The sequence below is a fragment of the Egretta garzetta genome, unplaced genomic scaffold (assembly GCF_000687185.1).
Source record: "Egretta garzetta isolate BGI_Z169 unplaced genomic scaffold, ASM68718v1 scaffold142, whole genome shotgun sequence".
In the NCBI taxonomy this organism is placed as follows: domain Eukaryota; kingdom Metazoa; phylum Chordata; class Aves; order Pelecaniformes; family Ardeidae; genus Egretta; species Egretta garzetta.
The window spans coordinates 384,502-409,994 of NW_009258955.1; the positions used below are offsets into that span (position 1 = coordinate 384,502).

Here is a 25,493-nt window from a genome sequence, read left to right on the forward strand (position 1 = left end):
AGGCGGAGCCCCGGAGGGCAGGCCCTGCCCCACCGCGGCTCTGGCACGGCTCCCGCTGCTGCTTCTCATGGCCTCTTTGGGCAAGGGGCTGCAGCAGCGCACTCTCCCCGCCTGTCTGAATTTAGATGCTGACAGTAGTCGTACAAACACCACAGGTCCCCGCACAGTCGCCGGGCGGGCAGTGCGGCGGTGCTGTACTCCACAGGCAATTCTTGCTTGCGGTGGTGAACGTGGGAGTTGCCATCAGGGCGCGAACACAACACCCACACCCCCATCCATGTATCGCCCTCAGCGCTGGGGTGTAGCACCCACCAGGAAACCAACCCCTGTCTCAGCACATAACCCCCTGCGCAGGCACCGCTGCCAGGACCACCGGGAGCCAGGCAGCGCTTATCCCCTCCCCATCCGACTTGCAGAGCCGTGAAGCTGTCAGGGGTTCACAGAGGCAGGGAGGGGCTGCGCGCAGGCCCTGGCTCCGCACTGGGAATGCTCTTCAACGCTGGGCAGAGTATTTAGAGAAAGCAGCAAGTCTGTAAATAAACCGCTTGAGCGCAGAAGGGAGCAGCATGGGCTAGGGATTAAAAAGCCAAGTTTCTCACTACAAAGCAGGTAAGAGGAGGCGGTTTTGGTGGAGGTGACTGCAGCCAGTTAGGGGCGAGAGCCCAGGCAGCTACAGCTGCAGTCGGTGCTCAGCGCTAACAGAGCAGCCCTCAGCCCCCAGCAGGCAAGGCCACGGCCGGCCCATGCTCAAAAGAGGAATATGCAAAAAACCAGCCCACCCTCCTCGCTGTCGCCAGGGCACCTGATGCACACAATTCCAGATCAAGCTCTCACTGGCTCTGGGGCAGTTTAGAAATGACAGAGGCTCTTCACAAAACCCAACCCAGCAGGGCGCTGCATCGCCAGGGGACTGGACCTGCTACCAGCACATGGCTCCTCTGTGAGCAGCCACCGAGTTTCTTTAGTTTGCAGCAATCCTGCAGGCTCAGAGGTGATGGGACCTCACTGCTCCAAAAAAAATCAGAACCGAAGGGGCTTGGCCCTCCCTTTGGAGGTGAGAGGAGTTGGACGGCGAGCAGGACCTTCCGGCTGCCTGTTGCAGTCTGTGCCAGCCCAGGACCTCGCGGCAGAGGAAGCGCCGTCCCCACGCACCGGCTGACTGCACCTACGGGAACTGCAGCAACGACGAAGCAACGTGGCGCCCAGCCCCTGCGACAGGCAGGGCACGGCGGTGGGGAGGCAGAGCTGAGGACGATGCATAGGGCAGGGAAGAGGAGCGATGTGCAGGACATCCCTGCCTAGAAACGTACAGGGCCAAACCCCATCTGATCCCCGCCCAGAGGCAGCTCTTCCTGCACGCTTAACTCACAGGTTGGGTAACAGACATCAAGGCAGGTATTTACGGTCTCATGAATGCAAGCCACTTTCGCAACAGCAGGTCTGGTTCAAGGCATTCGCCCTCCCAGCCATGCAGCAAACTACACCCTTCTTCCTGCAGGCTGGCACAATTAATTGCTTGATTACAATCTAAATGGGGATAGTGTAATGACCTGGCTTTAAAAACAAGAGCACAGCTTCTTATAGCAGATGAGCCCACACTTCACACGCCTTCCTCCTGCCTGAATGGAGTGGAGAGAGGTTCTCCCAAGATCGCTGCAGACAGAAGAAGAGACCCGTAGGTGCAGCTCAGCAAAGGATTTTCCTTCAGCTCTGCAGCAGCGTGAAAGATAGTCAAGAAACCATCTGGACTGTGGCCATGTCTTAATTCCACGTTATCAGTGCTGTGAGCAATACTAACGGGGACCGTCACAAGCCCTTCAGAGAGGCTTAAAAAGCTGGAAGGTGCTGTGTGACTGCTATCAGATCCCAGAAGAGGGACTTCAAACAACCCTCGATCCCCGCTGAAACAGGAAACACTACTGGAAACATTTTAAAAATCCAAATGCTATTACTGCCACCACAGTTCATCCTTTTGTTCCTTCTCTTCAGATCTCAGCTTAGACCTGTTCCTAATGATTTGCAGCTACACAGCTCCAAGCAGTCCTCAGACCAAAAGTACCTTCTGAGCCAGTCTGAATCCTTCTGATGATGAGTATAAAAACAAAAAATAGGCACATGAAATTCTGCTTAAACATAAAAAAGCGCACCTCTTTTTACTGTAAGTGCGATCAAACACCATCACAGGTCGCCCAGGGAGGTTGTGGAGTCTCCATCCTTGGAGATACTCAAACCCCAACCAGCCCGAGCCCTGAGCCTCCTACGCCTGCTGGGGCCAGGCGATCCCCCCGGATCCAGCTGCCAGGGAAATACCGGCACTGACAGCATTCACCTCAGGGCAGGTTACCGCACGCGCTGCCCTTCCTCTGTCAGTCAGTCACCCTCCTCTTCCAGAGCAGGAGGGGAAAAACCGAAACCAAACAAATACTCAAACCCCAACCAGCCCGAGCCCTGAGCCTCCTACGCCTGCTGGGGCCAGGCGATCCCCCCGGATCCAGCTGCCAGGGAAATACCGGCACTGACAGCATTCACCTCAGGGCAGGTTACCGCACGCGCTGCCCTTCCTCTGTCAGTCAGTCACCCTCCTCTTCCAGAGCAGGAGGGGAAAAACCGAAACCAAACAAAACCAAGATGATAAAAGTGCCACAGGTAAGGGTCTGAAGTCACTGCTGTTAAGAACAGGGCATAGCAATGGCTCCTGAAAATGCCCGTCATCTCAGCTGCCACGCTGGCTGGAACGTAAGGTGGCCCCAGGCTTGGCAGTCTTTCAAAAGAGCAGAAAAAGCATCGGCCTTTGCTCAGCCCAGCCCAGCCACACTGCCGCGTGCTGCTGCTTTCTTCAGGTGGAGCTCAGTGCGTGCCTCTCCCAGCTTCCTCCCTCCACCTCCTCTTCACCTCAGGTGCTTCCCCAGCGCTTCCCTCCCTCCCTCCCACGCTGCCTGCCAGGTTCCCTCCTCCAAGACCCGATGTGGATGGACGGGGCAGGGCGGCGGTGGTCTGAACCACCCTAATCCTTTTCTTACACCCCCCGGACATTCCCAACTTTAGTCCAAGCTCCTTCTGCAACTGCTCTGTAGCTTCCATGTAGCCAGTGCAGCAGTGGAAGATACCACGGAGGCTGCAGAGGCCTTAAATTTGTACCTGTAGCGTTGTCAGCCAACACGATTCCCCGATTTGTGAGGTTGGTTTTTTTAAGTTCCAAATTTTTCAAAAGATCTTGTGCTCTACTGCAGTCAACACAACGAAAGTTCTATGCTCTCAAGTGTAAGAGTTCACAGCCACACATCTTGACTCGGGAGTTAGTCATCTATAAACACAACAAAATGACAATTAATATGATCCATTCGAAACTGCTGTCGAATCAGAGCAGACCCCCAGGACTCCTTACGTACCCCCACGAGTATACTGCTTCATTGAGAAGACCCCTGCGGCTTACTGGGGTGACTGGGGTGCTCAACACACACTCTAATGAGCTCCTGAGGCTAACGATGGGACAGAACACGTCCCCAGGAAGAGACTATGGGTAGTTGCTGATGGATAGCATTACAGAGGCATCGCAATGCTGTATTTTGAAATCCCTTGTTCAAATACGCTTTACTATTAGTACTGAAACAAAAAACATCATCAGTTCCTCTGTGCTTCACAAAGCATACCCATTCCTCCTCGCCCTGCGCACAGGAATGCTGCTGAAGCACCAGTGTCCTGTTCGCTCTTGGGGGGAAAAGACATTTTGGTTTGCAAGGAGATCACAAGAACAGGACTCATTTTTATGTGATTTGGTACTCGATGCACATAGGTATGTGGCGAGAACTTCCACAGATCTTCAATGGTCTTATCCGACGCTTTTCTTGACAGCCAGTTTTTATAATGGTTTCTCACAAGGTTCAAAACCACGGCAGATCAAAGCACGGGACTGTTACGGCCACTTTGGAAAGAAGCAAGGTCTGCTTGCAACCACGTCAGCCTACACATCCCAGATCCTGTCATTCCTTCTCAGTAACAGGACACACGTGTCGGAGCAAATCTTTCTATGCTCATGATGTTTGTTGCTAATTTATCACTGATACGGGTTTAATCCTCTGCCAAGCAAGTGACAGCACAGGTCCCGGGAATACCCAAAGTGATGAACAGCTGCTTTGTTTTGAAATAGGTGTGCAAGAAAATGGAAGAGAAAAAATAAAACTTGGTAGAGAGTTCACCCACAGAAGGGGTTTGTTTCAGTGTACAAACTCATCTTCACAGTTAAAACCAGACAGTCCAAGACCTGTGCTACGGTGATGTTTTGACCGGCAGAGGCCAGTATTCACTCTTTATGACTTGGGGACGATTATGGACATGGCTTTTCAGTGCTGCAAAACCAGCGTATCAAACATCAACCAACTTGCTACGTACCTCAGAATCTGATTACGCATCAAGGTGAAAATATTTAACCAACTGACCCCCCCTCCCGTATGCTAGCCTCTGCGATCTCGTCCCACAGACGAGACTTTGAAGTCTTCACCCAGCAGCAACTGCAAGCTCTGCGAGCCAGTGGGCAGTGGCCCACTGCATGAGAATGAATTCCCATCACGCCAAGAGTCACCAAAACAACTTTATTTCCAGTGTTTAAGTGGGTATGCACACAGGCATGATACAGGTTTGGATTCATTAGGTCTTCATGCAGAATTATATTCTCAATAAAAGAAACCAGTTCCATCCAGTATCCACTATCTACACGCCTATGTTACAACATTTATATCAAATCTGGTATCTGAAGAAAAGATACACATGTAATATGTACATTTAAGTTACTTATTTTACAGAAAGATTAAAAATTCAAGTCACATAAAACTCAAAATCTGTATTAAAATTGGAAATATAAAACTCCAATATTTACTGGAATGCCTAAGGAATGGAAGCTCTGTAGCCACCTGTGTTAACATTTGTAAAATGTAATGAAACTCGTTAACAGTAAAATGCATTCATTTGTTTGTAATAAGTTTCTCTAATTTAACAATATGGCACCCTAACAAACCAAATGAATTTATGATGAGGCACTTGTTAGTGACTAAACCAAAAGAACAATTTTTCTGCATACTAATGCCAGGCCAACTCTCAGTCAGAAACCCATGTATACACTACACAGCATGTCGCATCAGATGCTTTGTTCAACATTTGTATGCAGCCATCAAATATACTTTTTCTTAAAATATATATATATACTTTAACTTTAGTGTTCTTCTGGCTGTGGCAATGCACTGTGAAGACGTTCCACAGAGCATATTGATGAAACCAGCCCAAATGAAGGCTGCATAACAACAACAGTACAGGAAAATATATATATATATGTACACACACACATACACACAGTTACTGGGAAGTGTAACAGTAAGTTAATGAATTGCTGTAGTGGACATATCTCCCCATTTCAAAGATACTGGTAGAATCGAGATCTAACCACTTGGGTCCCAGACAGTTTATGAGGATGGGCATCAACTGCTGGGCTGAAGTTGGTTTTGTTCATATTCTGATAATTTTCACCATTTACCTGGTCTGGTGCCTGAAATGGTCCCGAAGGTGGTGTTCTATTAATTGAAGTCAAGCTGCTGGAAGAACTGCCTTCATCTGCCTGCATCTCCGCAGATGAAGGCAGATCCACCTTTGATACATCTGCTAAGCTAGTGTTCTCAAGTCTGGGCTTTCCAGTTTCACCCGTATTAAGGTCAGTTGTGCTAGTGCGTAAACGTTCCCGTGCAAGCCAGTCCGAGATTGAGAGGTCCTGTGCTGGACATTTTGGCTTCAAGCGGTTCACAGCTGAAAGCTCAGATTCCCTCTCTCGACTTTGACTTGGCTCTTGAGCTTTCCAAGCATTCAGGACACTTATTTCAGCGAAATCCCTCTGTCCTCCAAGTGTGTGCCTTCGCCTGATGTTTTTTCTCTTTGCAGTCTCTGCAGAGTTAGCTTTTTGATTCCCGACTCCAAACATGTCGTCAGCAGATGATTTGAGTCGCAGCTTTAACCTATCTGTAATTTTAAGTCTCCAGGTAGGTTCTTGTTTGTCAGCCTCGCTTCTGGCTGATGTAGCTAAACTGCTTGTCGATCTTCCTTTTTTCATTATGTCAAACATTTTGGTCACAGTAGGCAAATCTTTCTCGCTCTTCGCATCCCCTGAACCCTCACTGTCCGTTTTGTGCCGTGCAGACTTTCTCCTAGACAGCGTATCGCATTCAATAAGTTTGTGTGAGCTAAAAAGTCTGCGACTCTCTAACTTTGGTGTTGAACTTCCCTCAGTACAACTTATTTCGCTTTCTTCAGAGTTCCTCCGACTGGTCTTCACCGCTTCTGAAACCTTCCCCTTGGACAGCCTTTCAGCAGCAGCACTGGTGGCAAAGACAGGGAAGTCACTTTCGCTGTCCGTCTCCACAGGACGCCCTTCACTGATCAATTCACTCCTCTCATCATCAGCTTCTTCTCCCTTGCTTTCGGTCACCGACTGCACCTCAGGGCTCAGCATACTGGCATCTAAACCAGTGAGATATACAGTAGATGAAGTAGTTGAGTAATCCGAGGTGATGGAACTGACATCAGCTGCTAAAAACTCATTGTGTTTCATGTCAGGGCTGGCTACTTTTTTGCACGAGTATCTGTGCTGGGAAGCCTGGGAGGAAGTGCTAAGCATAGTGCCAGAGTCAGACACTGTCTCCTCAACCTGGGAAGAAGATTGTGAACTAGGCATTTTTGGGTTATTCTTCTGCATGGTTTGCAGAGAGCTGAGATTCGATGATTTTGTACATTTTTCATGGTAAGGCAGTGAAGGTTCTTCTGACACGGTACTTTCTTTCTTTAATGTCTTCTTTTCGTCCTTTACAACATTCACATCTTTTTTAACGCTGTTCTCTTTTTCCTTCAGGACAAACATCCTCTGTTTTCTCCCTAAGTCTCTCTCTCTTTCATACTCCCCTTTAGCTATGTCCTCTTTTGTTGTGTCACCACGAGACTGTTCCGCAAGCTCCTTCTTGAAAAACACATTATCCAACTCATCCTCCGAGCTGCTTGGTTGTGGTTTCTCTTTTGTTTTTTTCCGCTTGCGACTAGCTGCTGCAAAAATGGAGGACACAAGCAGTTCCTTGCTATACTGATCCCTTCCAGAACCCCAAGAACCCTGTTAAAAAAACAAAAGGGAGAGCGCATGATTAGAAATAGCAAAGAAACATTTGTTAGCTTGAGACTTTCAAAAAATGTATCCCAATCTCCAGAGCAGAAAGCCTATCTTTACTGAGGAAATATTTCCACGCTCTTTGCATAGTCTACATGACACTGCCCAGGAAGTCAATTCTCATCCTGAAAATTCCACTTTTCGTCTGAATCCCTTTAACTTGACACAGACTAGTTTGTATATACAGCTATTTTGATTTTGATCAACTATGAAGCAGGCTCCATTACAGCAAGATGACCTTTTCAAGATTGGTTTGCAACAGAAACTGCTTCACAGCTGAGATCCCAGGAGCGTGGTTTCAGTCCATCCTTCAAAGGTGTCTTACCTATGGGGAAAGGCTAATTTCTCCAACTATTTTCTAGCTGATCTTTCACTTCTCAGGCCGTCTGAATTTTTAAACCGTATCGATTCAATAGTACCAATACAATGACAGCTATATACAACCCTAGTTTAGGTGCAAGTATAGGAAATTAACAGAAATAAACTTCTTTCTGCCTTTTGAGGAATCTGCTTTTCGAACCACACAGAAGGGAACATGCGACCAGCCCAATTATTCCCATTACCTTCTGAGGAAATAAAGGCTAATTCTACATACACATTTTTCAGTCAAATAGGGAAACACAAATACTGTCGGAGAGTAAGTAGCATGCCAACAATAATGGGGAACATAAACTATGTACATTTACCTCTACTCAATGAGATGCAAAAAGGAGGTAAGCATTCACAATTACAAGAGTTTGGAACAAAGCTGTTAACATGTGCAGCTGCTTGCTTTGGCAGATGCAGCTAACTGCAAACAAGTGATACTTTTCCAATGTAACACTTCAAAATTATTTGATGAGGAAATAGTATTATTACCACTTACTCAAAAAACTCGACACAGGCTCTATAGTACATCTGCATACAAGCATTTTAATAAAGCAAGCAAGTATCTAAGATTTCAGCAGCTTGTAATTACATAATTTCACAAAATTATTTACCTTAGATTTTGCTGAGTCACTAGTAGCTGAATCTGTGGAAAAATTAAAAAAAAAAAGACAATTCTGCTCAGTTCTGTGCAATTTTTTCATCCCTGCTACAGACAATGCTGGACTTATGGAAAAAGACAAGCACAGAACAAAATGTGAAGCAAATAAAAACCAGAACAGAGTGAATAGTCAGAGCTCACAAAGATGCAAGCTGCACCACAGAAAGCCACCGCCATGAAAGGATGCTGTGAATTGTAGGCAGAACCAGCTCAATGATAGGAATGGCAAAGGAGCCCTGTTCTTCTAAATAAAAAACAGAAATACTAATGTTTATTCAATGTTTTAAGTATACAGCCCCTGCAAAACCGCAGCTGAGAGACCTTTTCAGGATCGTACTGTGTACTCTCCTGAGATTCAGGATACACAAAGCAAAATTGAATGTCTTAGTACCGTTGGCTGCCCTAGGTACAAATCATGGTTCATGTAGTCATATTCTTTTTGTGAAGTTTTAAAGGAATTAAGTTGTATTTTGTGCGTAGAACCCCAATTACACATCTCTCTCCACCTCTGACTACGTATAGGTAAAATTTTATTTTTAAATCGGCTAGATTTCAGCAGCTACCAGTTTTGTACTTTTCTACAACAAGCGCTATTATGAAATGAAAAATGGACACCATAGTTTTACTGTCTCGCAAAACCCAAGATTATACAATTACAAAGGGGGTAGGAAGGGGCTAGCACAGTGACTAAAAAACATGAACTTGGATGTGTTCCAGCTTTAGGGACTTTCTCCCTAGGAAGAAAGAGCTGAGCCCCCTGCCACACCCCTTTTTGACACATGGCTAATGCTTTATGACTAGAAAGACTGGTAGACCATACCATGCTATTTCTCCTCAGGGTCTGCTTCAGAGATAACAAGAAACAGCAGAAAAACTTTTAAAAAGTAGCATTGATCTGTTTAAAATACTCTTAAAAGAAAATTTACAGCACAGATCAACTTTTTTCTTTTTTTTTCTCCATTTACAAGAAACGGGGGTTTCTGCAGACAAGGCAGCTACAGTGTGGGCAACAGTCCTCCTTCTTCCTACAGTTCCAGCTGTCCATCAGTGACATCACAGAATCCACTAATGACATCACCGTGTGATAGACTCCTCCCACTTCGCCTGTTACAACATCAGTATAAAGTGACTGTTTCAGTAAGTGCTGCACGACCCTTTGAAAACTGAAACAAAAGCTAGAGACGAAGGGATAACATTGGTGGGATACAACATGCTGGGTTAGTGCAATAGCATAGTGAAGGGAGGGGGGAAAAAAGTCACCAAAAAAGAGCCTGCAATGCTTGTCCTTAGCCACAAAAGAGGATGGCATTTATAAACAGAAGGAAATCAGCTTTAGTATAAACATACTGCAACATATTAAAGTGCCCATCACTTGACAAGAAAACATAACTCAATTTTTTGCATTCCTAACGTTGGGAAGGAGTAATATTAGAACACCACTGGAGATCAGTCTTTCTGCCACCACAACAAACCACTTTACAGCAGCAAATCTGCTTCACCTCACGATGATGATTGCATGGGTTACTGTGAATAAATAAAATAGTATGTGCAAGCCTCATCTTTTAATGGTTATATTTCTGTTAGACAACAAAGTTTTCCAAATTATATCATGCATGATTATCAACAATTCAAGTCTTTAAGAAGTGTTAATGATCTTTTGGAAAAGAGAAAAACAGTTTATTAGTAAAAGAAAATAGGAAGAGAGAGTTACAGCGAGTTAACAGAGTAGCTTATTCTAGCCTATGGACTAACACTGTCCAGACAAGAGTTACCTGATACGTCTCCAGGAGATACTCCCGTTCTTCCAATGTTGGTGAGTAAATGATCTATGTTTGGCACTGGCTGAGATTCTACAGTGTTTTCCTCCTGAACTGTTGTCTATAGTTAATAAACAAAGATCTCTTCATCATCGTTTCACAAATAGTTCATTACGATTCAACAGCATTTAGAAAATTGCATTATTCACCTGAGCACACGCTTTCCTCACACGTTCTTATTTTCCCATTTTGCTTTATGATTTTAAAACAAATGCATGGCTTTTTTTTTTTTTTTTTAAATTCATTACTGCAAGGACTGGAGAGCTAAAAAGATGCTTCTGAAGAGCAAACCATACAGTGATGTAATAAGAAAAATATAGACATTCTAGAGGCAGCAGAAGCAGATGCTAAACTAAGATAATTAGAGCACAAATATTTATGACACAATACTTACAAGAGGTTCTTCAGCATCATCTTCTGTGAAAAACCAGTCATGCTACAATTTAAAATAAAAAAGGTGAAAACCCCACAGGAAACACAAAACCCAAGTGTGGAACAATCAAACATGGACATTACTAAAACCAATATCCTGGAGTTCAAAGGATAAATAACAGACCCAAACTGGTTGAATAAAAGAAAAGCTGGTCGATCTGTGTACAATCTTATTTTTTAAATAATGAAATGCATCCACTTACTTTTTGGATGAGTGTTTCTACAATTTTATATTGGTCTGGCATGTGCGTAACCATGTGTGTCATGTTATCGTCAGATGTCCTCACAAGTGTTGGACCAAATACTATTGCCAGGTTTCTTGGTTCCATCTAAGAAACGAAATATTTCCACATCATACATTTATAATGAGAAATACAGTAATACGGGCTAATAAGTACAGTAATATAACACTACTAATATCCGAGAACCATTTCAAATAAGAACAAATAAAAGGTTTTTAAAAAACACATCAGTGACTCAGGTAGGATGTTACACAACACTAAAACTCTCCTATACGCAGCTGCACTAAATGCACCCAACATTTCTGAAATTCAGAATTTAACCTTCCTTAACCCACTGCAAGTAAATAGCTCCACAAGCACAGAAAACCCAAGAACTCAGATACATTCTTTACCCTTTCAGGGGTATCTTTTTTTTTTTCTTCCCATAAGACTGTTTTTTTCCTGAAAATGTTTACATGACACGTGGAAAAATTAAGCTGGTAATCAAATACTGTATTATGCCTACTGACAAAGAGCTCATTCAATTTACAACTACTTTGGAGGAAGCGGGAGCAACCAACATCATAGACCCCAAGACATCTATTCGTGAGACAGACTCAGAGTCATCCGATCATGTCACAACATTAATCATCCACTTAATTTACTTTTAATGTTACATTTCTGACAAATAATTCCAAGAAAGCAGCAGAAGAATACTTACCTTCTATTTTTGCTTACTTCTCTGACATACAGATAACTGCTGTGACATAGAATAGACCAATAATATGTAGGAGGCAAGGTCCTTGTGCTTACTAGAAGGAAGTTGCATACATAATGACACAAGCCCCTAATGCTCAGTTTGACTTGAATTGTGGCCTTTGACAAACCATACAATTATAATATCACCTCACTCATCTGGCCTTATATATTCTGTAATATTAACATTATTCGAACAACACTTATACAGCACACCAAAACCATACAATAATAAATAAAGGTTTACTTTAGGCATTGCACTTAAAAATGACATTTACTATCATTTCCTTATAATGTCAACTATAATTCCACTAGGTTGTTATTTGTTAAATATTTTTTATATACACACACACATTTTTCTTTCATATTTAACTAGAAGGTATTACTTGCAGAACTGATGTTGGAACCTACCATATTCATTTGAACTGAGTCATTTTCTGATCTTTTAAATGATTTACGATTGGCCATAGGTTCCCCTACATAGCATCAATGACAAGTTTTTTTCCTATACCCTGCTCATTGGTAGCCAAGTGACAAGCCACCACGTTACCTGCCCTGAGGCAGGCATCCATAAGCACACTCATATTGTGCACAGCTTTGCATTCAGCTACCCCTTCCTGAGAGGTTAAAAAAAGGGGATATTATTATTTACATTCACTGTATGATTATAGCATGCATGGAAGCACTTAATGGAAACCAACTCTTCTTCACCCCATGGAAATAACAAAAAGCTGTTCTTAGTGGTGCACTAAGACCCTGTAGTGGTGAACTTCCACCCTTTACATCATGAATTTTCTTTCTTAAAACCAGTCAAACCAGCATCTACGGTGCCATCCAACATCCAAGCAATTACAGCAAGTCCTAGTCAAAAATTACTCAATTGCCCAGGAAGCCAGGCTTTCCAAAAAGCTGGTGTGACAGCCTCTGTCAACAGGTTCATTCAGGCCACATTCACCTGTGCCCTACCCAGGCACACTCTTATAGGCATCTAGGTAGGATTATACGAAATTTAGACTTGGAATAAATTTAAGATATAAGCAGTTATTCTCACAAGAATTAATACCACTTTGAATAAACTTAATTCACACTAAACAGGTGCATATTTTTCAGGAGTCCTTAGTCTAATCAAAAAAACCTTCTTAACAGAGCAAAGGTCTTAATTTTATCTACAATAGAAGATTATCAAAAACTGCACAAAAACTGTACTTAATGAATGAAACAAACCAAAATACATTATACTTTTGTTTCTGATACCTTGTTCTTTTCTGAGTTCTCTGCTACTGTCTTCAGGTGTGCAGAAAGAAACTTGAGAGTCTCATAGTGATGTTCAGGTAAATCATGGATCTGAAACAAACAATCACTATTCAGAACATTAAACATTTAATGCTAATTTTGTAATGCACCTACAACACACCTGATTTCAGCTTACCAGTCTCTTCAGTGTTTTCAGACGTTCAACAGGATCTTCTTTTCTATTGGCATCTATAAAATCTGCATATTTGTCTGATAAAAAAAGCAGAAATTAATCATACATATATGAGTTTATATATATATATGTATACATCCCCACCCCCCAGCCCCATCCTCACTCCTCCCCCATGAATACAGATAACATATATATGTATGTATGTATGAAAAACCATATATATATCTGAATGACCTTTGGAAGTCATAAATTAGCCCATTACATGGTATATAATAAGATGGCAGTGGGAAAAAAACCAGCTTCCATAGAATAATGCAACAGTAAAAATGCAAATTTTACTCTTTTTTTTTTTCAAATTCATAATTCCTTCACCATCACAGAAATTCTATTTACAACTCTCATTCTTAAGCTCTATGATCACCATGACTCCCAGCTCTTTAAGGAAGAAAGAGGGCATTTATTACAGAGTTAGGACAACTCCACCGAATTTTCTCTCAAATAATCTGAAAGTTGCAAAACAACTGTTCAACAGTAATGCCTAAGGACAAAATCATAACATAAACAACTTACCATTGGTAAAAAGTGGTTCTGGGAGCTTTCTGAAGAAGGATTTCAGCAAACTGCTTATCACATTCAAGTCTCGCCATTTCTACACATTTAGAAGAAAAGGGTAGACATGCTTTATATTTCTATAATCACAACACAAACAGAAGTTTTGGGGAGTTCAACCTGGAAATAGCGTGATCAAAGACTTACATCATCATGAACATCAATGTCAGTCATTCCTTTGTTGAGCTCTTCTTGCATACTTGAGATGGCAGCATTATTTCCAGGAACTCTGTAAATACCTGTGTATTCAAGACCTCTTTCTTCAACCAGTTTGCAGCATATATCAACAATCAGTGGAATATACTGAAGAAAAAGACAAGTTATACATAAATTTTAAAGTAATTAATACAAAAAGTATTTTAAAATGAGAATGAAAAGAAAAATTGTCCTTCCATACTTTGTTGGTATGAGCTGGGGGGCAGTCATCTAGTCTAACACCAAACGTTCCTACAGCAGATGGCTTCTTTTCAAATGTCTTCCTCATAATGCTTGGAATGCCTTTTCTCCACGTCCCCTTGTCTTTTGGTGGGCTTGTCTCATCTTTTTGTTGTTAGTATAATGCAAACAAGGAAATAAAGAAGAAAAGAGCAAGCATTTAAGTCACAAAATCTGCTGTGAATATGGGTGACAGATTTGCAAAGATCAAGTAATACCCTACTGCATTTTTACCTCTTTCACTGGCTCAGCTTCCCACAGTAACTCACTAAACGTTAGTCTGTCTTTAAACATACCTTTTACTCTTTTGCGATTCAAAAGATATATTTAAACATACTCAGACTCCAGATGTAGAAAAGCAAGTTGCTGAGTGGTACTGCGGAATTTCATCATTTCAAGACTAAAGGTACATAAATTGCATTTTAAAAAAATAAAATCTACATTTAGCAAGGCAAGATTGAGTCTCTACTGAACACAGTGCTGCACAAAATACCTATGAAACTATACAGCCATGCTCACACTTGTCCAGACCGACTCACTCTTTCAAAAATTACCAGATTTTAGTCACTCCTAAATCATTCCAAACAGGACTCAAATACTTAAAAGTATTATCTATCCAAAAATCAGGTAAAAAGTTCAGTTGCTCTGTTTACCTTTCCTATACAATCCATGTAGCAAAATGCAATTCCCATTTATCTTGTACTGCAAGTCACCTAATACAATAGTACTTCCTTCTTATTCAAGTATTTCTGGAAATACTCTTTCAGCAGATTTGACATCTACCTAGCGTCTGCAATTTAGTTACCAATCTGTAGCATAGCGGGAGCAAAGGGATATTTCTTGGTAACATAAAGGAGAATTCACTCACAGCTTAAATTCAAGACTAAACTGTTCAAAAGCGGTTGATCAAAAATGATTGCTCAGCCAGTTGCCTGAATTTGTATGCAACATTCTTACAGGCACAGTCTGATCAGAAATACCATACCTTTACACATTCTGACATTATTTGATGGGAGTTCAGTTACTGATTTAAGTTTGCAGTGCCAGCTCATGGGACCTTTTTTAGAATGCAGCAGGCATTATTTTTTGTTCTGAAAAAAGTAATACAGTTTCTGTCCTGTATTTTAAAGATTAAGATTAAAAAAAAAAAATAAATTCTCTACTTCTAAAACATTTCAGTGGAAACCTTTGGTTTCTTAACAGCATATTTAAAATGTTAATTTACCTTGTTATTTTCCAAGTTAGCTGGAGACAAAAGTATGAATTACACACACAATTATTTCCAAAGCTTGGCAAAATTTTGGTCACAAGAAGTGTAACACCTATATTTTACTACTGTTAACACTAAATGGAACTGTAGGAAAAAGAACCCAAAACCCTCTTGAGAGAGGACTGGAATAAAAAGCTTCAAGGATCTGTGAAGACCTCAAGTATATCTACGATAACATCTAAATGAAGCAGTTAGAGGAAATGAGTGATTATAACTGTAGCTCAAAAAAAACCCTGGTTAATACTTGGTTTGCATCTGTACATCCATGAGTTTGAAAAACGTGAGAAAGGCACCTCAACGGCTTCACACTGGGTCTATAAGGAACTGAAGAAATACACAAAGCATACGGACCTTTAGTGAGAAGCTTCCTTTCAGACTCATCCTTAGGAGAATGCGGACTCTGGGTCCTCTGTTCTGCTTTAGTTCCAAGCAGAGTCTGTCTGATACTTAGACTCTGGCGAGGTGTTTTGGGAGATGGCTCTGTTTTGCTGCTTGAAGAACTGAGACAAGATATATTACTTCAGTAAAAAGAAGCTAGGTAAGAAGTCTACAAAAACTACTGGCAGTAAGCATATAATTCACCTACCTCATCATTGTGCTGTATTCTTTAATCCTTCGACTAATTAGATCTCTACTAGTAACACCAGTATCCTAGAAAACAAATTGAGATCTACTTTACAATCTTTAAAATACAACAAATATTTTTTTACTTTAAGAATATGATTAACTCTTCCTGTCAACAGACCACACATGAAAAATTAACATTTCAGTACAGTTAAAAAAAAAAAAGAAAATCCTTTAGAACAGTAAGGACAAAACATTTAAAAACCATGAGGAAAACTAAAGCGAGGAATTACAAATTAAATACTAGTTCCATTTTTTTCCCCAAAGCAATATGATCTGATTAAATCCTGTTGAATTGGAAGTTTAAATAAAAACCATGCAAGTCAACACACCCTACAACTCTGCAAAATCCAATCCTATGTGTACACAGTACTTATATAACTGATTGCTACCACACATACAGCTGAAACAGCCATGAATTCAAATGTGCTTTTATCCATCTAATAATGTTTATTAATCCATTTTCCTTTGGATGATTATTTCAAATCTGAGCAGATGTGCCTGATCACAGACATGAAAATATTCCTCTGTTGCTCATCACTGGAATGAAAATGCACTGAGGACAATATTGGGACAGCTACTGATATTATATGTACAACAGTGTATGTTTGCCTTTTGTAATTAGCATTAACTAATTCACAGAAACATCAACATTTAATCACGGAAACAGACATCCTTCAAGGTTTCACTTTTTAACTACTGAGAAACTCACCACACTGTACCACTGCACACACCACTCTGCAGTGCAAGTCTGAAGACAGAACACACTGGTTCTAATACTGCAATTATCTTAAAAAAGATTAGGGATTTTTGACAGAGCAGTTTAATATAAAGTGTATCTTCAGTCAAATCAGCAATGACATCTATTTCCAAAAGTCTGCTCTCTCATTGTAAGAATGTCACAGGCTTTTTTTAAACTCAATTTATTTACTCAGTTATCTTGCCTTTCACCTCATTGTCTTGTACGCTCCTGTACACATTTTGGTCTATTGTTTAATGGAAATGATTTCTTTTGTTGAAGTATTAAGTACAAGAAAATGCAATCAATTTTTAATTAGAAGACAAGAATTATGGCTTCTGCATTATATATTATATGGTTACCTCATCATTTAAGTTGCTATTGTCTTGTATTGCTTTAATCCATGCTAACATATTATCTCTGTCCTCGGCTTGAAACAGATACTCGCAGTCTGATGTGGTGAGTCTGAACACGTTTTTCCTCTTGGTTTCACAGTATGAGATGTCTATCAAACAGGCATTGATGCTTATAGGTTGTTCTTCTTCAGACGGGGTCACTTGTTCCTTTTTATCCTTGTACAAATAAAGTGAATGACCTCGAAGAACGACATACAACTGCTTCCAGGGCCGAATGCTCCCACCAACTCGCTGAAAAACATCAACTGATGTGTTAGCTTGCTTATTGGCTACAGTGAATGTTTCTGGATTAAAAAGAAACCTCCAGAAGTTTTAAAAAGAAAGAGTAACCACGTACCTGTACCATTCTTAAGAATGACCTGTGGAAAGACTACACAGAAGTACACTAATTGCTCTCCATTAGAGGAGTGAATTGCTCAGTAGCCTGCCCTCCCTGGTCACCCATTAAGCGTGTGTTCACATATGACAGTAGCAAGAAACAGAATGTGACTAGAATTTCACAGAGGCATTAATACAAATATAATAAAAAATACTTAGTCCATTCAAGTCAGACTCATGTTTACACGCCACTGCAATTCCAGACTCCCAATTTTCCTTTAGCGTTAGCCTATATGCTTGCAGAAGTTTAGTCTGAACTCAAATCCACAACAGTCACAAAAACTACAGCTTTTTTCAAACTACAATTATCAAGGGACCGATTGTTGCTACTTACTTAGTCATTAGAAATTAGTTTACTTCAGATGCTTTGGAATATAAAATTAGAATCATAGAATCATTTAGGCTGGAAAAGACCTTTAAGATTATCAAATCCAACCATAAACCTAACACTGCCATTCCACCACTAAACCACGTCCCTAAGCACCACATCGACCCATCTTTTAAATACCTCCAGGGATGGGGACTCAACCAATTCCCTGGGCAGCCCGTTCCAATGCTTGACAACCCTTTCAGTGAAGAAATTTTTCCTAATATCCAGTCTAAACCTCCCCTGGCAGAACTTGAGGCCACTTCCTCTTGTCCTATCAGTTCAGAAGATCAGAAGACAGTTCAGAAAGCAGTCTGTAAAAGAAGCTGAGGAATTCACTAGAGTCAATGTTCTAACAGGTCTAAAATTTTGTCAGTCTTATTGATCCTCATATGCCAAAAATTTTAATTAAAAACACAAACCAGGAAGGCTTTAAGTTTCTTAACTTAGGTTTCCACCAGCTAATATTTGTGCCAGGTTAAAAACATGACAGGTACCTTTCCCTTGTCCGTAACAAGCTGACGAAAATGAAGCCAACCTTCCTTGGAGGCATCACCAAAGACCTCTGAAGAAGAATCTTTTCGGGAACCTGAGTCTTCTGAAGATTTCTGGCTGTCTGCGACCTAAAGAAAACATCACAGAAAAAGCCCCACAGTGTACTTCTAAATACATTTCTCTACAATCCCTACATTCAAGATGTTTCTCTCTTTAAAAGCTGACACCTCATTCAGCAAAAAGCCCCTGAGAATATCCCCCATGGGAAAAACTAATTTCTAAAGTTTCCATACAACAGTAGTGACCTGACACATCCCAAGAATACTTTGAGGAACTACAGGAGTCTTAGACTCTCATTAATAAGTTTTTACAAAAGCACACCATAGATATGCTTTGTTTACAGAAGCTGAGGAAAATGGAAAGTCAAGGACCACGTGGTGAGCCTAGGAAAAAAAGTGACCTTGTTTACTTATGCATAAGTAAATGCATAAGCATACAGCACCAAATGGGGAAAAGCATTAGAATGAATTTAAATATCAAAATCAATCAAAATTAAGAGCAATTTGATGAGTAGCAATTCCAATAAACTTCATGTCTGTGTTTAACACATCACTTTGTATAACTGAGTTGTATAATTCATACAACCTGTCACAGCAGCATGGGTAATTCTTAGGAGAGGTTATATATATATATATATACACACACCTACCTTAATCCCCTTTAAACTAGATACATGCTTAATGGATCTGTTGGGAGAAAAACAAATGTTAAAATGAGATTTTATACACTTTGAAAAACAGATCTCCAAGTTAACTGATTTTTCAAGAACTTACGATTTTCCCTCTTCTCTGTAGTCATCCAGTCCTTCATCATATGACTTTGATCTCTCAGTTTTTGCAGCAGGCTGGCTATCCAGGACACTAGGCCGGATGGATTCTACAAACAAATAGAAATTTTTGAGTATATACGAACCTGAATCACATTTTTGCAATTTATTCTGAGCAATGAAGAGTTTACAATTTTCACTCCTGTTCTGCAGAGTGTAAAGGGAAAAAGTTGCATGAGAAAAAAAAATGTGATCAACACTCACCATGATCATGTGAAAGCTGTCGCCGAATTAAAGGGATTGGAGATGTGGGACTGGGAGGAACAGTTGTTATAGCTGGTGCTTGAGAAGCAGATGCAGAAAGAACAGCAGAAGCGAATGTGTGCAATATCATGGTCAATACTAGGACTAGTCGGTTCATCTACAAAGGTAATATGTCATATATCAATATATTAAATGCGTTAATCAAATACTCAAAACTAAACAGCTGTCTGAACTTCTCATTATTAGGATAGCAGATTAAATGTCTTAAAGATGAAGTATTTCAAACTTAAGGGTCCAATTAATTCATGCTGTCACATGTACTTTTTTTTTTGTTTTTAAGAAAGAAGAGCCTGTTTCATTTTGTACAAATGTTAACTGTACATTAGAGATAAGGGCAAAGAACATCATACCTGATTATAGATTTTGCTGTAAGTGAATGAAACAGGAATTATTTGCTAAAACTCTTGTAATATTATTTTCAAGTAGACTACCGCTGTTTATGTGTATAAGTGAAAGACACACTTATTACATCACTAAGTCTAAATTCAAGAGACAGAGAAGTACGATTTCCTACAATAAAATACGGGCATTCAGACTATCAAAAAATACTTGGTTTAAACGAGTGTTCAACTAACAAAGCCAAGTTACAAGCAAACAAAAAAGCATTTTAAACAGATTTCCAGCATCCAAAGAATGAATCCCCCCCATCCTCCATACATGCAAATAAAGAAGCAAGTATTCATATTTTTAAAAGATGGCACTACTACATACCAATTAGTTCTTCCACTAACTGTTCATACAAACGATTGCATGCCATACATGCCCAGCACCTCACAGTCTCAATAGCCACAAGGGTCATCATGAAAGATTCCAAAAAGCTTTAATTTCTAGTATTTAACATGTTTCTTACAAGATGGAAGAAGCCGAAAGATGCCTTTTCAATCATTCTGAGAAAAGAGCCGTAACGTCTTCTAGAACACATTACTAGGACTAGAAAAATAATTCTACTTCATGCTTCAGTAGAAGAGGGGATGGGGAAAAAAAGAAAAAAAAATCAAGTCACGAGCAGGGGCTGAACTGTACTGCCGTAATGAATATGAATGTATTCTAGGTGCTAAGAATTGTAATATGCAGAGCTACTGAAAAGCCTATTGAAATCAATCAACACTCACAGACAGAGGTTTATTCTTTGCTTTGTGTGAACACAACTGCGTGTGCTGCATTGTGCTTTTCCAACAGTCACTAACAGTTCTGTTAAGGCAGCACTTGTACCATCAAAATTTGGCAATGTAAATTTAAAATAAGGCAATAAACAATTAAAGTACAGGAAGATTTAGCAGTAAGCCCTCTAAATTGGTTGGAGTGCAAAACATAATAATTTTTGAAGTTAAATGTTAAAAAAAAATCTCCCCCCAAAAAACTAGCAACATTAACAAAAAGGGAAAGCAAAAGAATTCACAGCAAACCTGTGATACTACAATTTAAAAAAATTGTAAGTTTTACTTGCATCCACAGTGATAAATTAGAAGCATTTACAGACCTCTTCTCTACAGCAACTAGGAGATAGGAAGAACCTCAGTTACACTTCCATTTCAAAACTACAACAGTTCACCGTCCTATTGCCTTTTTTCATTTGCTCAGCTTCCCTGCAGCAAACCCTGAGAGAAGGACACGAACATTGACCAAGGAATATAACCACTCACAGAACAGTTAATTAGTTTGTAGCATGCAAACTGGAAGTGCTCAGCTTTGAGTTACTTACATTACAGACTTATCTCAAAATGTCAGCCTCTACTCCCAAAAGTTACAAAAATGCTGGTGCTTGAAATAAATCTGCGCAAGCTGTGAATGTGAAAGTGTGAGGCACCGCTACACCATTTCCCACAGCACTTAAATCCAACAATTCAGCTGAGGAAAAACAGTTTCTAAGTCCTTGAAAGCAACAATGATTATTCAAATTATTATTACTTCACAGTGGATCTAATCCCCGGATGAATCAAAATTAAAGTGGTTTTAGAAATAAGCAAGCTTTAAAGAAATTGCAAATGACATTGGTACAGGAGGGAAATAACTGTTCAATCCCTGAAGAGACTGAAGGTCAGCTAATGGCAAGCTTTTACATAATGTAAAGTGATTATAGAGCAAACCATGACGTATGCCGTATGAGTTACTGCCTACTAATTTAATGCACTGGCAAATGCCACTGCTGCTGTCCAGTAAAAAACAAGCCACACAACATTCTCTTTCAGTTTGTCATCTCACAGGTTACCAGTGTCCCTTTAAATATTCGTAACAAAAAGGCCAAAGACTCCAGGATTACATGAAGTTTTACTGTTCATTTGAGAAAAGGATACAAATACAATCTGTTCTGCACTATTGTCTATGAAGTGACCCAACAGACCAGCCATGGTAAAATGAGCCAGCATGGTGACAGAGCATCTCTGGCAAAGGGGAGGATGGTGCTTGTCACCTCTCTCGGAATATGAGCATGCAACAGGCCAACAGCTGCAACCAGTGATTTTCAGGAAGAGCTTTTCAATGCAAAAACATTTATGGGGTAAGACCCTGAAAACTTGCAATGAACAGGCAACGCACCTCCAACTACCGTTAACTTGCATTAACTGATTTGCTAGCTAAGAGCAGCGAGGAATTCATGTATCAAAGTACGTTTGTATTGCAGTGCAGCTAGAGATCAGAGACCTACAAAGAGAGGGAGCATCTGTACACAGTGTAAGTGATCTGGAAAAACATTAAGTTTCAGACTCTGCAAAGACACAAATTTACACTGAATGGGCTCAGAGGCAGAACTAGAGATTTCAAAACTGAGGATTGTATGGGTGAGAAAGCATTACAAAGAGGATGTACTATCCCCACTCTGTAGATGAAGAACTAAGGACTTTCTAACTTATTAATTATTAACTTTCTAAAGTATTAACTTTCTAAAGACTCAAAGGCATGAGCACAAAAAAAAAGGGGGGGGGGGAAGCACAGATCTATATCATACCCTACTGTGCTGCTACAAAGGAATTTTATCATGCTTAATACGATATTTCATGTCTTTGTTTATACCTGAATCTCCTGGAACAGTCCTTGGATTACACATGAAGGTTTGAAAGTAACAACTTGAACAGAAAAGGGAGCACATTCTGAGAACCCTAAGTACAATTTAAATTAATCAGGTGGGAGTGAACCTCATAAGGTCACCTAGCCTAACCTCCTCCTCTGAGCAGGGTTAGCGCTGAATTCTGACCATGTTGCTCAGGGCTTTTGTCCAACAAGCGCAAAACAGAGGGGAATGACCTCTTCCCTCAATATCCTGGCTGTGCTCTTACTGATGCAGACCAGTACAGTCTTAAGTCTGGCACATCAAGGTGCCAGTACCACTGCAGGAGGTTAGCCTATTCTAGGAGCAGGACTTAGCATTTGTCCTTGAATTTCAAGAGGTTCCTATCAGACCATCCCTCTACGCTAAGTCCTTCTGAATACACCTTCACAGATATTGACTGCACCCCCTAGTTTGGTGGTGTCTGCAAACTCAGTGAGCATGTTCCATCTTCTCTCTAGGTCACTGATAAAGATACTAAACAATATGGACCCTGAAGAACACCACTTGCAACGAGCCTCCAGGTAGAATATGAACCCTTAGCCACTAGTCTTTACACCTGATGATTTTCCTATGTATCCAGCAGTACACCCATCTAGACTATGGCACAAGGATGGTGTCACAGAAGAGGTCAAAAGCCTTGCTAAAGTCAAGGTTAGTGACACCCTTGTGTTCTCTCATTCACAGATCTAGCCATCTTGTTATAAAAGGCAATCATGTTGGTCAAGCACTATTTACCCCTGGTAAATTGACGCCAGCTATTCCTAATGACCACCTCCATGTGCCCAGAAATAAGGTCCAAGAGGACCAACTCCATGATTTTCCTAAGGACTGAGATAAGGTCAATTGACTGTCTTTGCCAGATTGTCCTCATTCTTTTTCAAGATGGGTGCACAGTTTGCTTTTTTCCAGTTAATGAAGACATCTCCCCAGGCCTCATGATCCTTCAAAGATGACAGCATCTCTGCAATGACATCTCTCACACTCCTTCAGATGCATTTCATTCGGTCACATGGACATGTACGGGTTGAGCTGCACTGGAGCTGTCTTTATCCAAGTTGGTTATGGTTGTGGGGTTTGGTTGGTTGGTTTTTCTGGGTTTGGGTTGGTTTTTTTTGTTTTTTTTTTAAGGAAATGGCTTAGTTAACTGAATCATAACATATAAACATGGAGAGCAAATTCACAGAATAACTGTAGTTCAGAGAGGTTAACCATCAGGGATGCTTGGGCTACCTTTAACAGCAAAAGCTGATTTCTCCCACCAACCCCTGAGGATTCAGATTGCCAGATCTTTCTTCACTGGTAATTGAAAGTGACTGGAGAAAACTAGTTTCCCAAGGCTAAAGTAATCTTTTATTATTTATTCCCCTTCAGACGTGGCAGTCTTGCAAGCAGTATCTCAACACCTCAAAAGACTGTAACAAAGAACTGTATTACTTAGTAAATGTATTGCAGACCACAATACCATTTAAAACACTAATCAGGCATTTCGACTTAAACATTGTAAATATGTGGCTACAAACCCTAATTCAACAAGTATGTATTTTATCAAAGACAATTTATTATCTGATTTAAAGCTTCAAATCATAAAAGTGTAATAGCTGTGCAGTAACACACACTTAAAACAGCTTTAAAATGCTTTTCATGTGAAGAATGTTGAGACAGCATGCACCCCCGGACACACACACAAAAAAAATCACTAAACATACAATTTCCCAAACTGCATACATTGAAGAGGATAACTGTACTTTAATATTATTTCTGAAAAACGTATCAGATTCTTGAATTAAGTCTGTGTTTAAAGATGCCCCTGTAGTACTTAATGCAATTTTGGTTATTCATAGATATTGTGGAACTGTAACAGCAACTGAAAAAGCTCAGCCTTTTGCAGAAGGCTACAGGGACGTAACTCATACTGCTTTCTGGCTCCAAAGCAAAAGGCTAAGAGAGTCATTAAACACATTATCTTCATTCAGCTGAGGCACAGATGTGAAGGTTTCTATATACTGAGATAGCATCTCCCTGACAGCCATTACAGTAAGGATTTTAACCATTGCCTCTCTATTTCTTCAATAATTCAAACAACAGGTTATGGCTTTTTGGGTGTAATTCAAGAATGAATCTTACATGGTAAGTTCATTCACTTATGGCAATAAAGGTGGCACAAAACTATTGAGCACTGATTAGAATAAAAAAAATCTTTACTGAAGGACGGACAGGACATCACGGACAGTGACATGGACAGACCCTGCAGCAACCCTGGCTTTAGAAGCACTCCTTTACTTCCAGCCCTTTCTCAACAACCGTTTTGCACGCTGCATCCTTGGCTGATCCATGTACTCCATAGTACCCGATACCATGACAGGCTCCACACTGTTACAACACACAACGCTACCTTGCTCCGAAGTACTCTTCTTAAACACAGTACATGAAAGCTTTAAAATCTTGTCCTATGTCTAATACCTCCTCTGTGCCTCTCAGTTTAGGTTCGCCCCAGGTTGCTATATACAACACTTCCCCTATGGTACAGCCACATGGACCAGATCTCCCTTCCTCCGCCTCGGCAGCAGGCAGAGCACGAGGGGCCAAGCGAAGGCTGCCGAGGCACAGGCGCACGCGGAGCAAGGGGGAGCAGAGCTGGGGGACAGAGGTGAGAAGAATGCAGTAAGGAAGGAGAGAGGGTGGACAGGATACTGGAGGTAGGAGGAGGATCTTCACACACAGGCAAGGCAGTTATAAAAAAAAAGTCTATCTATCTAAGAGGCTCCTCTGCTCCCAGAAACCTCTGAAGAAAGAGGAATTTAAGGTAAACACAGACATACCGATACAGACCATTTTTCTTAAAAGCCTGTCAAGGAAGACAATCAAATAAGAGAACAACCTATACAATTTCACTTGTGTAGTGAGGTGGCCAGAAATAAACAACAAACCAAAAATGAACTGTTAAATCAAAAGTAAACTATAGGGAACCAACCCTGCTATCGCATGAGATAGCACAAAGGACGAATAAATACCCCACAGCAGTGACTTTCTGTTACAGATCTTGAAGTACAAGGTGCTGCATCTTGTACTTCAACCTGCAACGGTAAAAGCTCT

General features: G+C 40.7%; 1 protein-coding gene across 1 annotated transcript in view; it reads right to left on the reverse strand.

Annotated features, from left to right (window-relative positions):
• Window positions 1–5,262: 5,262 nt before the first annotated feature.
• ARHGAP21 (Rho GTPase activating protein 21) overlaps window positions 5,263–25,493 on the reverse strand; it is a 68,984-nt gene continuing 48,753 nt past the window's right edge. Inside the window, 18 exon segments of the mRNA XM_035890162.1 lie at window positions 5,263–7,138; window positions 8,173–8,204; window positions 9,992–10,097; window positions 10,431–10,472; window positions 10,672–10,797; window positions 12,700–12,789; window positions 12,875–12,948; window positions 13,442–13,520; window positions 13,628–13,783; window positions 13,878–14,020; window positions 15,537–15,685; window positions 15,772–15,836; window positions 16,911–17,195; window positions 18,207–18,332; window positions 18,914–18,950; window positions 19,038–19,140; window positions 19,295–19,407; window positions 19,409–19,451. Coding sequence (XP_035746055.1) covers window positions 5,405–7,138; window positions 8,173–8,204; window positions 9,992–10,097; window positions 10,431–10,472; window positions 10,672–10,797; window positions 12,700–12,789; window positions 12,875–12,948; window positions 13,442–13,520; window positions 13,628–13,783; window positions 13,878–14,020; window positions 15,537–15,685; window positions 15,772–15,836; window positions 16,911–17,195; window positions 18,207–18,332; window positions 18,914–18,950; window positions 19,038–19,140; window positions 19,295–19,407; window positions 19,409–19,451 — 3,503 coding nt within the window. The 3' untranslated portion in view covers window positions 5,263–5,404.